Source organism: Rhizopus delemar, genomic scaffold, assembly GCF_000149305.1.
Source record: "Rhizopus delemar RA 99-880 supercont3.7 genomic scaffold, whole genome shotgun sequence".
NCBI classification, from domain to species: Eukaryota; Fungi; Mucoromycota; class Mucoromycetes; order Mucorales; family Rhizopodaceae; genus Rhizopus; species Rhizopus delemar.
The window spans coordinates 2,435,905-2,451,201 of record NW_027137833.1 but is presented as its reverse complement, the minus strand read 5'-3'; the positions used below and the strand labels follow the sequence as shown (position 1 = coordinate 2,451,201).

Sequence of the window (15,297 nt, the reverse complement as noted above, 5' to 3'; positions counted from 1 at the left end):
AAACCATAAACCAACATGCCAAGTTTGTATAAAAAGAAATTGGGATGATTAAATGGCCATTTTTTTTTCTATTTTTTTTTTCTTGCAAAAAAAAAAAGCTGCCCACAATTTCATGTTTATGTTCTTACATTTTGCAACAGAGGTTGTAATACAGTAAATTAGTTACACAATTGAACTCTACAATCCAATCAGTTTGATAAATTACAACTGCAAATATAAAATTCAAGTTTTTTTTCTTTCTTTCTTTTCCTTCTTTTTTTATTATTATTCTTTTCTATATAAAGACACTTTAAAGTATGACAGATAAAGACAGTAGCATGAACAAGAAGGAAAAAAGTGAAGATGTGAATAAGGCTATACATGAATATAGACAAGAAAGTGAGGATGAAGATGATGTGTTTTTTGCTGCTGATGAAGAAAGTCAAAATGATACACAATTAGAATCTGTAACAAACGAACTGAAATGCATTGCGATACCCGATGAAATAACCGAGGAGAACAAGGATGAACAATTGACAAGCACTGTTGAACAAGAAGAAACAAAGTTCAGTAAAGACATTGAACAAACACCGATACCTACTAAAAACAACCAAGAATCAAAAGAACAGACTGAGTCTAGTAAAAACAGGCTGGAAGCTGAGTCTGATAAAGAAAGCACAAATCAAGAAGAAGGCTTGACAGCTATCAGCGAACCCAACTCTCCGAAACCAAAGCCACTGACAAAACAGGTTGATTTACCCACAGATCAAAATATGGCGGATTTCATCCATCTTCCCTCACCTGGTACCGCTCCAAGTCCATCAAGTACAATCAGCGATGAAGAAATAAGTGACTTGTCTATTTCTGAAAAAAAGGAGGATGAACAAAACAAAAAGGTCCCCACCGGTGTCATTCCCCTTTCCAACATTAATTTTTCTCGAGTCAAACCAAACGTACGACCACCGAGAGAACAAGAAGCGTATGGTAAGCAAAGGAAATCAAAGGGTTCAAACACAGTGAATTCAGATTGAAAATTAGATGAAAACATGCTGAAAGGGGTTCAGTTATTATTTAATAATAACTTTTCAGAGGCAAAGAGTGTTTTTGAAACAAAAGCAAAAGAGTAAATAAGACTTGTTTGGAGAAACAAAAGCTAATGGATCTTGTTTAGGGACCCACTTTATGCATTAGGTTTATCCTTCATGTCATTCATTAAAGGTAAATCCTTGTATACGTTACATAATTGATAAATCCGTTATCTAATCTTTTTTTTTTTCCAGCTATTTCCGTAAGCTTATTCAACTCAATCCCACCAAAGTCTGTTTCTGATTTTATTCTTGTATAGTCCTTTAACCCAAAAGATGCAGAAGCCGCATTATCCAAGTTGACAGAAACCTATTTATTTGCTGATGCACAAATCGAGGCAGCATCCTCTGGAAAACCCATCAAGGAAACCGTGTCAGATTATTTCACTAATCTGATGGGTACGAATACCACACATCTTCCCACAAACACAAGGCCTTTCAAGAGATGGGAATTGATGGAACAAGAATTTTTATCCAACGGTGCCCTTCGTGCTCACATTGTGAGAGCTGAATGTGCATTATTGAGAGCTGTGGTCTATTTATCTCTGGAAACGATGGTTGGATACCTTAAGGCAGGGATCAATCTTCGAAAAGGTAAAGCAATAGGCTGTAGACACATGCACTAACATAGCCAACAGCTTACACAAGCTATAGTTTTGTTTGGCTGCAATATAAACGCATGGGCCAGAATTATAACAAATATATCGATCGAGATACAATTTCTGGTATTCAATTTGGCATTGGCTCCGTTCATCTTTTACTTTCCTCATTACCGCCTAGGGTGCTCAAGATTGTCTCTGCCTTTGGATGGACAGCCGACAGACAGCTCGGCTTTGCGCTTCTGAAGCTTTGCCTTGAAGGCAAACGTATTCGATCTCCGCTGGCCTCCCTCATCCTACTTTCTTATTATGTCACCATCACCTCGTATGCTCCCCAGATCCTCACACGTGAATTAATCCAGCCCGCGATCGAGTGTCTGCTGGACGCTCAGCAGCATTACCCAAACTCGGCCTTCTTTTTGTTCTTTGCCGGTCGTGTGTCTCGTCTGTCGCGCAACCTGTCACTTTCCACACAATCGTTTGTCTACATGCACGAGGTCACTCAAGCAGACTGGGCCGATCTCGGCCGTCGGGCCACGTTTGAGATCGCGTTCAACACGGCCATGAAGCTTGACTGGGCCAGTGTGGCCGATCGTGTGCAGGCACTCGAGGGGAAATACAGTACGCCTGCCTTCCTCAAATACTTTTACGGTGCTTGTGCGGAAATGCTCGGTCAACGGACAGAGGCCATCTTGGCCTTTGCAGAGGCACCCAAGTTGATCGACAAGCGACGTGTGTCTCAGGCAGAACAGTTTGTCAAGAGTCGAGTGGCCTTTTTTGAGGTGAGTGGATACCAAGACTTGGATTTCAGCTTGCCTGCTTTGGAAATCCTTTGTGTTTGGAACCTGTTTGGTTGTATGGAAGCCGATGCGCTTGAAAAGTGCTTGGAATCAATAGAATCAACGCTCGTCTTGATTTATGAGCGAGAGAAATTAGAATATGATCTTCGAAAGGTGGAGTTGGTGCCTAATTCAGCAAAGCCCGATTATTATGATCAACGTGGTACACTGTTACTCATGAAAGCATCCATACTGAACGCACTGAGTCGATTTGATGAAGGCATTGTTCATCTCAATTGGATCATTGATAATAAGGACAAATTCAAACATACCAATTGGGTCGTTCCCTTTGCTTACTGGTAAGAATCCTCATTCTGATCCCGAACGCTTTCTTTTTCTCACTTTAAACTTTTTAGGGAATGTGGCAACACTTGCTGGGGTCTAAAAGATTATAAACGAGCAAGATCCTTGTGGGAATCGATATCAACCTACTCTGGATACGATTTTGAATTCAGATTAGCTACTGTAAGTAACCTAAGCCCTGATGCTAACAACCGAATCTAATTTTTCGTTTGCAGAGATTGAACCTCGTTATTCAACACGCAATTGATTTAGGCGTTCCTGAAACACCAAAAAAGACGGGTAAAAATAAGACAACACACGGACGTAAAAGGATGACGATTGTTTCATCCAAATCCAATGATAATGCTATTTCTTCATAAAATATGTACTTGTTTTTATTATTGCAGCATACAAGTAGTTAAGGATGACGATGTGTAGTGATGTGTCTGTGATTAAGTGAATCTGTACTGTGATAATAATAAGGATCTTCCAGGGGCTCTGTTGTATCAAATGGCAACTCATGATTTCTCCATTTACACCTTGAGCACTCATATCTAACTTGAATTATATTGGATATACATTGATTAAACAAGATCCACTGTCTCTCTGATCTTGTCAATCGAACTGATCTTGTCTGTTTACATTTTGGACAAGGATGACCTCTTTGTTCCAGCGATACTTTCTTACGAGGCTTTCTTACTAAAAGAACGTTAATTGTTTTCTTTTAGAAAAGCATTTTATTTACCAAACTTGAATGAATTAGACATTCTTACTAGAAAGAAACAAAATTTAAAAAAAAAGAAAGCTAGTAGGCACAACATGGTCTCTCCTTTTTTATATTCAAGCGGAAATTAGTCTTATTGGTTTATTTTTCACGATCAATTACTGCATTCATTTTCTATATTAATTAAACTAAATACAATGCCTTTAACTTGTATCCTATTCATTCGATCCCTTGCCACTATTTTCGCTGTAGAAAGCCATTTATATTAAAAATATAATATTTTTTGTGAAAAGAACTCAAGACCTATACTTTACATCATGGATGGTCATCTATTCTCTCTTGAAGTTGCACACCTTTTATTATCAAAACCAAATTCATGCGATCTAGCCTTCCCTTCTTCTTCTATCAACGTCATCATACAGATCGTGACCTAAAGAAAAATCTCAGACTTAAGATCGTTTAACCATTTTCAAGCTATTAAATCAAAAGAAGAATAAAAAAAAAAGTCGTTGCTTCTGAGAGATGTTGTACTCAATCTTGATTTTACAATGGAGTTGGCTATGTCTATCTTTGACAAAAAACAACTCTACCAAAGATGAGACATGCTTTTCTTGTAAGGAGAACGATCGTCAAAAGATTCACAATACAAATGCTCTATCAAGGTTTCATTCCTGACTTTGATTTCTTTCACAATAGCAAAAATAAACATAGCCTATTTTCTATCCTTTTGTAAAGTACACTGTATGAAAAGAGTGCATATTTTACTAATGTCACATATCAAAGACACGATCGCTCTTCTTTTTTCTTTAATTTAACAAAGACTGGATACATGATACTATGGATACATAATAGCATATGAACCCTATAAGGACATAAAAAGCTATTATTGAAAACGATATTAGTAGACAGTATTTGGTCCAAGCTATATAAAATAAAAAAAGATATACAAAATTCCATTCTGTTCACAGATTGAATCTAATGATTGTTCCTGAAACGAATGGATGCAATTATAAAGTAAATGATTACATGTCTTTATTAAAAAATATAGTTTGTATTTAGATTTGATATAAAACGATCGACAGGTTCATTTCTGCAGTGGATGATACGTTTTGCTTTCAAGTGAACTTTTGCTTTGACAACAACTAGGATGTTGGACAAGTGTATCCAATGGTAACTCTTGATTTTTCCACTTGCACAGTGAGCATTCGTATCGAACACGGACCAGACTGGATATACATTTATTAAATAGATTCCACTGTCTTTCGGATCTTGTCAATCGAACTGAATCCAAGCATTTACATTTTGGACAAGGATGGCCTCTGTGTTCTAATAATATTCTTTTACTATTTACTTTATTAAATGAATTAGTATCTATGTCTTCTTTGTCTTTAATTTATTATAACCAAAATTGATCGAATTAGACATTTTATTTTATTTTTAAAAAAAAGGAGGAGGCAGGAGAGGAACAAAATAAGAATTTGCCTTTTATTCAGAATCGGCAATTGATTGAATTAGGGTAGGGAGACTATATCTATTATAATCATCATTCACTTTTCTAGACAGTATAAATAAGCTTTGCTGACAATTACCTTTTTAAATCACTCTTTGCTTTCATAAAACGTCTTTTAATTTCCCCTCCTCTTTATTGAGGTATATCAGACTATTACTTCAGATTTTAATAGTACATTTAGCCCTTAAATAAGGAACTCATTAGCTTGATTCCTTTTAATACTGCAACCTATGCAAGTAGATAAGCATACGGACATGCATTAATAAGATAGAATTAAACACCGTGTATGATAGCCTAATTCGTGTTGATAGCAGCTTAAACTGAATGGTCAAAAATGGTTAGAAAGAATAGTAACGTCTGAGTTAATGAAACAAAAAGACGGATCCACTTTTCATAACCATGCATTAGATACACTTGCTATCTTTTAATTTTTATCATCAGTTTTCAAGATTTCAAGCGTAGCTTTCTGGATATAGTTATGTAGCATAAATTGAGCATTTATATATTACAATAATTTGATCATTAAATACAAAAATAACCATCAAAAAAGGCCTTTTTTTTGTGATTGAGTGTATTTATTCTTTTACTTATGCTTCCGAGGTTATACTTGATAAGACATCATGTAATGGACCAGAAAGATATCTTGGTTCTTCTGAATTTGGGTCTGGTTCTGCAACCACACACTTTATACCAAGTGCTTCTATAGATTTTGTATCCACAGGTATTTCTATTGCGAACATGAGTCTCTCTTATCTCGGATAAATGATGCATTGAACTTACGTGAATTGGAAAGGTAGATTAAATGTGTGATATAAGTAGAAGGTGGTTCATTTGGTACAAGTTCAGGAGGGAACGGTGTGGATGTCCCACTTGATTGTAAACGAGGACTATTAGCACCCATGTATCCTTCTTGCTGTCCAGAAAAGATGCGCAACTTTTGAAGGTGAGGAGGGGGTGGCCATCGTCGAAAGCCGTAATCAACAGGCCTACTATAAAAATTGGAGCCTTCTTCTGTGTGGGCATCGTAAAATGCGCGTCGAGCATCGATCAGTTGACTTTCATTTAGCGCATTGGTGATGGTGCCAATGAAATCGAGGGCCGTGTAACAGTCCGTTTCACGATCGGTGGTGCCGTTCAAGATGAGAATTTTATGCCGCAGTGAAGGAGAGTGAGCGATGGCGTGTCCGACCTTTCGCAAGATGAGACAAGGTAATATAGAGGTGTAGAGAGATCCAATGGAATAAACAAGATCAGTGCGTGTATTGAGATGGTTTAGTACCTTGGGATTGGGCAGTGGATAAATCTCTTGACCGTACTCATTCATGTAATAAATCCTTGAAATGGGTGATAAAAGCTTTTCTTCTGTCACCTTGCTAAATATCAAGTTGCCATTAATCTCATCCTCCTCTGCAGTGTTAGTAATAGGTGAACTGGGTAAGGCTAGCTTTGAAAAAGCATCAATAGGGTTTGTAATCTTGTTTTTTGCTTGATGGTAACCAGGATGGCTGATTTCACATTGTCCTTTTAGTGTTTGACCATCATCCAGCAGAGCTGCAATGGCTGCTGTGTGGTTTGTGTTGATGACCGGCAAGACATAAGTTGGTTCTCGGATCGCCGTGATGGAAGAAAATAAAAAGATGGCAGCTTCAAGTGAGCCAAAAAACAAACGAGCACCCGTCAAGAAAAAGTTACCAATTGAACCATTTCGAAAATTAAAATGCTTGTGAGCTCGCTTGAGTATCTCACAATTAAAAGACACTAGAAATCCTCTAATTGTCTCCTTCTTTTCAATAGAAATTTTGTCCCACAACCTACAAACACAAGTTAGCTTTTTGGGGAACTGGGACTTTTTTCTAATCTTTCAAACCTGTGTCGCCCTTCAACAATAGCAGCCCAATCGTCTCTAATGTCATTATCATCGCCAGCTGAATCCAGACGATAACTAAGTAATTCTTTAATTGCAGCTTGTTCTTCAGCATCATGTCCATCAATGCTAATCAATCTTGTCAATCGAGATCTTAAATCACCAATACTTGGTCCACCAAGAACTCTTAATAATTCACTCTATGCACGTATACTTTAATGTCACTGTATTCGATTTTTTCCTTCTGATTATTATTCATTTTACTGTCGATCCACCATTATCAGATACACCTAGGACATAACATACACTTGGTGTAATAGATTGAAATGTACTTGCTTTTTTTTTTCGTTTTAGTAATGTTGCCTATGAATAATAAAGTCATCTTACTTATAAAATTACAGGCCGATCCACCGGAAAAAACAATAAAAGAAGGTTGCATAGTTGAAGAAGAATATATGAAATTTGAAAATATGACTTTTATATATCTTGATTTCAATATATGTAGTTGATGATGAATGGACAGCTATTTATATAAAAATATGGGTCGGGGATTCAAATACTTTTAAAAAGAGAAAATATGACAGCATGCACTCTTATGAATCAAAAAAACGAAATTAATTCGCAGAGACTCTGATGGAGAGGATAGTATGGGAGTATTGACATAATATAAAGTTAAGAAGGCAATAGATGGGCTATTGAAAATTATTTCAAGTCTTTAAAGATCGAAGCTTGTTCCTGAATCAACCACGTATGAAGTGATGTAGTTAAACCAAGTTGAGTACAGTGGCACAGTAATCCTATGAACTATAGTATTTTTCTATTGTAAGCCTTTCTATGCTGCTATTCTATCGCTCTACTGCCACTTTTATCTTATGCAAAGCAAAAAAATCATTAAAAACCTTTTGTAAAGGAATGAGGTAACATGGCACTTATTCCTCGGAACAAAAAAAAAAAAAGAAATATGTGTCAACAAAACCTGGGCTGTAAAACTTGGACCATACAAACGTATTAAGCTTCCATTGGGAGAAATAAATTGTCCTCAATTCAAGCAGTCTAGACTGTGATGCAGTCTCCTAAAGCTAAACACAGGAGCAATACATTTGCTTATAAATAAATATTTTCGGATTGTACGAACGTGCATGTTTACAGAGTTGTTATTATTATCTTTTATTGCTTTTCTCTATCCTCACATCCAGGCTTATGCGTGATTTATAAATAAATGGCAATCCTTTGATTTGTTCTATTTTTGGCAAAAACTGATTTACTTTGAGGATTTTCTAGAATGGCAACAAAAATATCAAGTGTTTCTCCAATAAAGTGCTAACCCAATATAATAACATTCAATCTAGACTTCTTTTGAATTTAATAAAAAGACGTTTATAAAGTTTTATAAAAGATCAAGACTCTAAAAAGCACAGTTAACATTTTGAACTCTGAATCTATAAGTAAGGCCTTGAAAATTAATATTCTGTATGAAACAAAGTTGAATTTAATTCATGTATTAATAACTCATGTAAAAATATTGTTTGGTAAACACTAATTAGAATTTACAAAGTAAACCCTCCTAGTCACACAAAGTACAGCCCTCTTATTACCCAAATACATGATTTCTAATTAATGTTCAAAATGTGTTACTCTGTACCAGAAATGATAGTAGTATTAATTCCCATTTGACTGACATCACCACATATGTAGTCGATTTCTCCTTTTTTAGTATATCAACCTTATCTCTTGAAGCCTTTATTTATCTCATCGTTCTATATGAAAATGGCATAAAAAAAGTAAAGCATAGAAGGCATCATGTATATTTTCTAAAAGAATTGATTATTTGAGGAATGTCATAGAAAACAGTAATTTCATTTTATTTTGCTCTTCTTAAAACTAATGTGGCACCCATTCGTGTTCAAGAGATAGTTTAACTCATACACTAACAAGTTTTTGAGTAATAACTTGCTTTTGGCTCTAACTATTTGAGTTATCAACAGATGCTTGTGACCAATATGACATAGGCTCGTTTCAAGTGATTATATCCTCTATTTGTTGAACATGTTACATATAAACTATATTATGCTTGCATCTTCAGTGCGTCCTTGAAAGATGATGATGGATATACTGCTTTTAAACAGCAAGACAGTACTAGATATCTTTCTGAGCCATCTTATTCCTGTGCGATCACAGAATTTAATCCATTTGGTGCACAAAAATCCTTGTTATCTTTCATTAATATATGAAACTGATTGTAAAGTATTCTAGTGACTATAATATTCTCTGTCATATAATTAATACATGTTAGTAACAATTAAAAAACTATAAACATACTCTATGAGTAGCGAAAACAGTCATAATAGAAACCCACAGGCTAACTGAGTATAATCTTTTATGATACGTTTTCCAGAGAGGAAAAAAAGCATTAATAAATCAAGCCTTAATGTATACTATTTCTGGAAATTAATGGGACACTTCACAAAAAAATTCGTGCTCTTGAGTTCTTTTGCGAATTTATATGTTACACGCACTACGAACAACAATGAAACATTGAAAAACATTAATTATGCCTCCAGGCTCTACTAAACCTGGTAATAGTAACGACGATAACATGTATAATCTTAACAATATCCTACCACAGGATGAAATCGATTACTTACTTTCTCATTTCGAGACCCATCGCAAATCTCTGAGATGTCCTAATTGCGAGAAAAAGGTATTTTCTGCTGAAATGACTCTAATAAATTTGAGCTTCCACAACCTATTTTCCGTTGTACTGGTTGCGGCAGCCTACTCATGCAAATACATAAACATCAGTGAATTTTGAATTTTCTGGATCTTTCCAAGGTGCTATGTCATCCCAAGAGACACAAACTGACAACAATCAAAATGATTCACAGTCTCTCCTTAACATGCTCCAACTACTAACAAAAGAATTAGCTTCCGCAAGAACTAAAATTGGACGACTTTGAGCTCAGACTGCACATATCCAGGAACAACTAAATGAATAGAACAATACCTCGAATCCTACAAACTCCTTGAATCCATCCGATTTTCCTCCTCTTCAAAACACCGCAACAACACTTACAATCAACTCCATGGTATCAACCTGAAAAACTTCAGTAAATTAAAGACCAACTGACTGCCCAACGACAAGAAGCTACTGCACATCTGTTACAGCCACCCTCTGCCAATCAAGGATTTAAATATATCTACTTGCCTACGAAGGCTGGAGTACCTATTGGGCAGATCCGCTCTCGCTTACGCAAATTGGATATTAATAATAACCGCATCACTGACATACACTACTTTATCGTAACATTGTCGCCCTTTTGATCCACAATGGTTACGAAGACGAGCTCCGACAACAACTGCAGCGCTTCAAAGTTATCATCAAAGAGGACTTTCATCTTTGCGATCCCCAAGGACTTCGTGATCCAAAGTATGCTGACCGCATCCCTGCAGAGCGAGAAGATCTTTACTCGGTATATATAAATCAACTTCCAGTATACCTACGCCATCAAATTATAAAAGATAATACAGTTAGCGCCACTCTTGAATTGCTTACTCTATGCGGATGGCGTGGTTTTAATAGCCAACAGCTCAACAATGGTTGACCTACTATGAAAATGTGAAGAACATAGTATACAAATGGGGTACCAGTGGAATCCTTCAAAATGTGTCATCTTGAATAACCATCCACAAACAATAGAATATGCGATCTATGACCAAGTTCTACCGCAAGCAACAATTTTTGCTTACCTAGGAATACCCTTCAAACCAGGCGGTCACCTTGATCCGAAGAAGCTTGTTTAAAGCAATATTTTCAAAGCCATGTCTACGATGAATGTCCTATCTTCTATTGGGGTAAATCCGTCTGGACTTTCCAAGCTCCTATGCCCTCGGTTTTATGCTCAAATAATTCGGCCACAAATGGAATATGGCATAACTCTCAACTGCTTCAATCACACTCAGCTAAAAACTTTAGAGGAGGCACAAGACAAATGCATATGTAAGATCTACGATACGTCTGGAAAAATACCCACCAAGGTGATGCTTCATTTGGCTAAGTTATCCACAATGAAAGAAAGAATAACTATCCTGCAAGTCCAATTCCTCTTTCGTTCATTATCTTTATCTGAGGACACACTGTTGTATCGCTTAATGCCACACATACAGCACACAAGAGATCATCAATGGTATAGACCATCAAAAACTGCTCTGTGGATATTGATGCCGCCAACAATAACCGACTTAGATACCCGAGGCTTTAGAGCGAAAAAAAAAAAGAATATCCTCCATTTTAAACTTGAAAAACAGATCCAAGGTAAGAGCTCCAAATTACTATCCAGCTGTCGACCAACAATAACTCTCGACCCCATCTTGTGGCTACCAATGGCTTATGAAGAAAGAAGCCGATGTATACGATGGTGCCTTGATTGGTTGTTGGGTGGGGCCCCCAAACCCTGCCCTCGCCATCAGCTGCCTAAATACGCATTGCCGTCTCTGTATGCCTGAATCTTTATACACACGCACTGTACGAGAGATACCTCCTCCTCCCCACATGCCAATTTTACAGTCGTGTCAAGGTCCATACAAATCAATCTTGGAAGCAGTAAGTCCAAGCTCTGGGTCGCATTATTTCATACTCAATACTCCAATGTTATAATTTCTACTGTAGGAAGATATTCAACAAATGAGAGAAGGAATGAAGTTGCTGCGAAGTAATGTTCATGAAAACAATGATGATCAAGTGGAATTTTTGTTGGACATGTTAGACATCTTGTGAGTTTTATTTCCTTTCTTTTGATTTCATTCAAGCATACTAATCGTTCATAACAATCAATTTAGCATGAAGACAGCTTTTCCGATGGATGGTCAGACCTTGATCCATAGCGAGGACTGCTTTAAGTCAGATTCTTTGTGGCCAGCACAACAAGCCGTAGCAGGATATCTGCGTAGTAAGGGACACAAAGCAATCTTTTTTTCAGGAGAAGAAGAGCTGAAGTCAATGACGAGCGAATTAAAGACAGATGGTCAGACAGATGGCCGTTATAAATACTATGCTGATGGTGTTTTACGGGTGAACAACCTCGAGGCCTTGATCATGGAAGCATCCTCTGCCTATGACAAGGCAATAGATATAAAATCTTCATTCGACCATTACAAAGGTATGTTTGGTACACTGTATTATGAAACACATAGCAAGCAAGTATAAGTATGCATCGTTCAATACTTTCAAGTTTCTGAAGATATACTTCATATATGCACACGGTAAAAAAATATAACAACTCTTTGATGAACAATTTCAAAGCTGTTGTACTAATGCTAACATCTTTAATTGTTACTCTTGTATCTCCCTAGGCTCTGCTGTACGACACTGGTCAATCAGTTTTCCTGAAGCAAACGTTTCGCTCATGATAAAATTAGACAGGAGCGAAATACTTTTGAAATTGGATGATGATGATGCAAAAGAAGTGAATCCATTGAAGCACTTCATTCAATTAGACTTGAACTTGGCTGTGAGTATATTGTGTCATTGACAAAGAAGGAAGATAACATTTTATTAATACATGAACAATCACAGGACGCGCTTGAAGAGACAATAAACGTCCTTAATCAGCTAAAGGTTGAGCATCAAGCCTATGCAAGTGGCCATGACTCGGAGCCGGATGTGGCACTAAAAGACTACATTGATTGTGTAATAGTCCGGCTGAATGAAAGGAAGCACGCCAAGTGTTTAAATATGGATGGTCCACAAAGCCCATAAAATATATAATAAATGATGCATCTTATAAACCAAATAAAAAATCATCAGTAAACAAATAAGATAAATGCGATGTGTATTCTCATCACGACCTTTTTTTTTTCTTTACTTCATAAATTTCTTGAAGAACATTTTCATTTATCCAAGTTACATTATACATACGCAAAATATAGTAATATTTTAATTTTTTTTTCTTTTTCTTTTTTTTTTAGGAGGGTTAGTTTGGCCCAAAAGAGGCAAGCTTGATTGCTCACTCTTTTAAGCAAAGTGTCTAAATCAAATTGCTTTATTGACCAATTCGTTTTCAAATACTTTTGATCACGTATATTTGGTCATATGTAATCGAAATGTAGCAATATATTTATATAGGGGCGACTATTTAAGCAGTTCTCAACTTGATTTACGGAACGTTGAACGAAATCATCAAGCTATTCTAAAGGTATTGCTCCACTGGCCTCAATCATCCTTGGACCGAGTGTTTCCACATCACTAAGCTTGCCTTGCTTGAACTTGTGCTTTAAAATAGATAGGTTAGTTAAATTGATAGTGGTATTGAAAAGCTTAGTATCATAGCAATCCCAAAGATAATAGAACCAAGTTGCTTAATAGCTTCAAGTAAAGGAAAGACGAGTCCATACTCGTGTTGAAACACCAAGTATAGTTTATTTGGTTTGTATTGTTGATGAGAGATCCAAAAGTATTCATGGTAAAATAAAATAAAATAAAGTAAAATAAAAACCTTTAAATTGGCTATGTTGGGAAAAAATAGTACTATTATATAAAATGAAAAAACAAGCCAATGGTATGAAACTTGATCCAACTCTGTTTAGAGGCTTGTAAAGAAAAAAGAAATAGAATACTTTGGAATAAGTTCTTCTCAGACTCTTCTTTCATCTTTTCTTTACAATATCAACCCATCATGAAAGATTCAACTGAGCGTATTGCACTCTTTCAAACATGTATGGACTGGAGAAAGGTTCAGCCAATGTAGTAAAAGTATACTTTGATGCTTGAGTCGATTCTCTAACGCATATCAATATTAGAATAGAAGAGCATTATAAGCCAAAGCTGCTGTGTGTATTTACTTATCAGCTAAGCTACAGCCTTGGGCATTTTCTTAAAATGAGTTTCGCAATCGAAGGATAGACTTTGGACTTCAGAGTTTTCGCGTTGGAATATGTAATATAGTTTCATATTTATCCTCAGGGTAGTATGCATTATAAAAAATAAGAGTTACTATCATTTAGAATTTGTAATTTAATATTTCAAGTTACCTGATGTATTTGAAGATTTAACGATCAATAGTAAGCATCATCATGAAGCAAAACAGTCCCGATGAACAACTTGTCTCCAGAGCAATCGACATTCAATTACTTTTTCAACAAGCCAACTCTGCCTTCAGGGTTCTACCGTCTGGATTAGTTGCGTTAAGAGCTAGGACTGCTCGTCAAAGCCCACGGAGACCGTTCACAATCGAACCACCCCTAAACTACTATGATCCTACAGTTTAAGACCGGCTGTAACCAGGACGTTAATCTAGGACCAATTGTGTGAGGTTTATAGCGATATGAAATCTATAGTTTTGTTATAATTTGCGTTGCAATTAATTTATTAGTAGAATGTAACGTCATCATTTTGTGATTGCGTAATCATTTTCAGAAAGTCCATCAAGTTTGTCCTTTTCAACTTTTATTACTATTAAAAAAGAGAAATCAATGGGATATTATCACTGTAAGCGTTTCCATAATAGCTCTATAGTACGTATTAATTTTAGGCAAAGAGACTTTAATATTACGACCAGATTTAGTCTTTGCAAGCTCGATAAGATAAAGGTATGTTTCTATAAAAGCATATGTACTACATTCATGTGATTTGGTTCTCGTACAATTAGTACAAAAAAGGAACTACTATTGAAATAGACACGAATTTTAATCAAGCTTTGATATTGTAGTTTCTGGATACAGAGTTTTATTATTGTTATTATTATTATTATTAAAACTCATCAAAGAGTATAAGGATTAAAAATGATACAACCGTACGAAACAGTGAAACGCCGCGTGCTCATTTAAGCCTTTAAATGAAATGCCTTGTTTAAATGCACGAAACAGCAAGGCCATATACACTGGCTGATTGGAAAGTAGCCCAAGTAATCCCAACCTATAAAAAATGAGATCCAAGCGAACCTGGCAACCATAGATCAATCAGCCTCACCTCGATCTTCCGCAATTTGCTCGAATACTGTTTACAACGCTTTCTTGCTGACCCTAGTTTTCCCTTGAATATAGCTCAGGGTAGTATTCGTGAGGCCAGAGGCTCACTGGATTAAGCCCTATGTCTAGCCGAGATCTGCATAATCCTTCGCCGCCACCACCATATCACCCTAGTCCTTGCCTTTTTGGATATCAAATCCGCATACGATACAGTTGATCGCCGCTACATATGGAATAACCCAAAAAACAAATCACCTGCACCACTCACTTGCTTACTACGAAACTTGATCGATGAGATTCAAATAGAAGCCTTACTAAACAATGCTGTTATGTTCTGGTAAGGTAATTATCAAAATAGCATTAAAACCAAAAGAATACTTTTTGAGACTGAACTTTATTAAGACTATCTTAAGTTTTTAAAAGAATCATTACAAGTCTACTATTTATATCTCT

General features: G+C 36.2%; 3 protein-coding genes across 3 annotated transcripts; 2 read left to right on the top strand and 1 right to left on the bottom strand.

Moving 5' to 3' along the window:
• Positions 1-317: 317 nt before the first annotated feature.
• RO3G_10145 (uncharacterized protein) lies at positions 318-3,164 on the top strand (the record flags this gene model as incomplete). The annotated part of the gene is made up of 7 exons (XM_067664730.1): positions 318-963; positions 1,018-1,037; positions 1,171-1,197; positions 1,325-1,658; positions 1,703-2,801; positions 2,859-2,967; positions 3,021-3,164. 7 exons carry the CDS (start codon positions 318-320, stop codon positions 3,162-3,164), a joined length of 2,379 nt encoding a protein of 792 aa, XP_067520831.1.
• Positions 3,165-5,745: 2,581 nt separating this feature from the next.
• RO3G_10144 (uncharacterized protein) lies at positions 5,746-7,321 on the bottom strand (the record flags this gene model as incomplete). The annotated part of the gene is made up of 4 exons (XM_067664729.1): positions 5,746-6,829; positions 6,886-7,082; positions 7,147-7,217; positions 7,270-7,321. The coding sequence occupies 4 exons, from the start codon at positions 7,319-7,321 to the stop codon at positions 5,746-5,748; spliced, it is 1,404 nt and encodes a 467-aa protein (XP_067520830.1).
• Positions 7,322-11,878: 4,557 nt separating this feature from the next.
• Positions 11,879-12,584, top strand: RO3G_10143 (uncharacterized protein; the record flags this gene model as incomplete). The annotated part of the gene is made up of 3 exons (XM_067664728.1): positions 11,879-12,038; positions 12,232-12,389; positions 12,576-12,584. 3 exons carry the CDS (start codon positions 11,879-11,881, stop codon positions 12,582-12,584), a joined length of 327 nt encoding a protein of 108 aa, XP_067520829.1.
• Between the last annotated feature and the right edge of the window lie 2,713 nt (positions 12,585-15,297).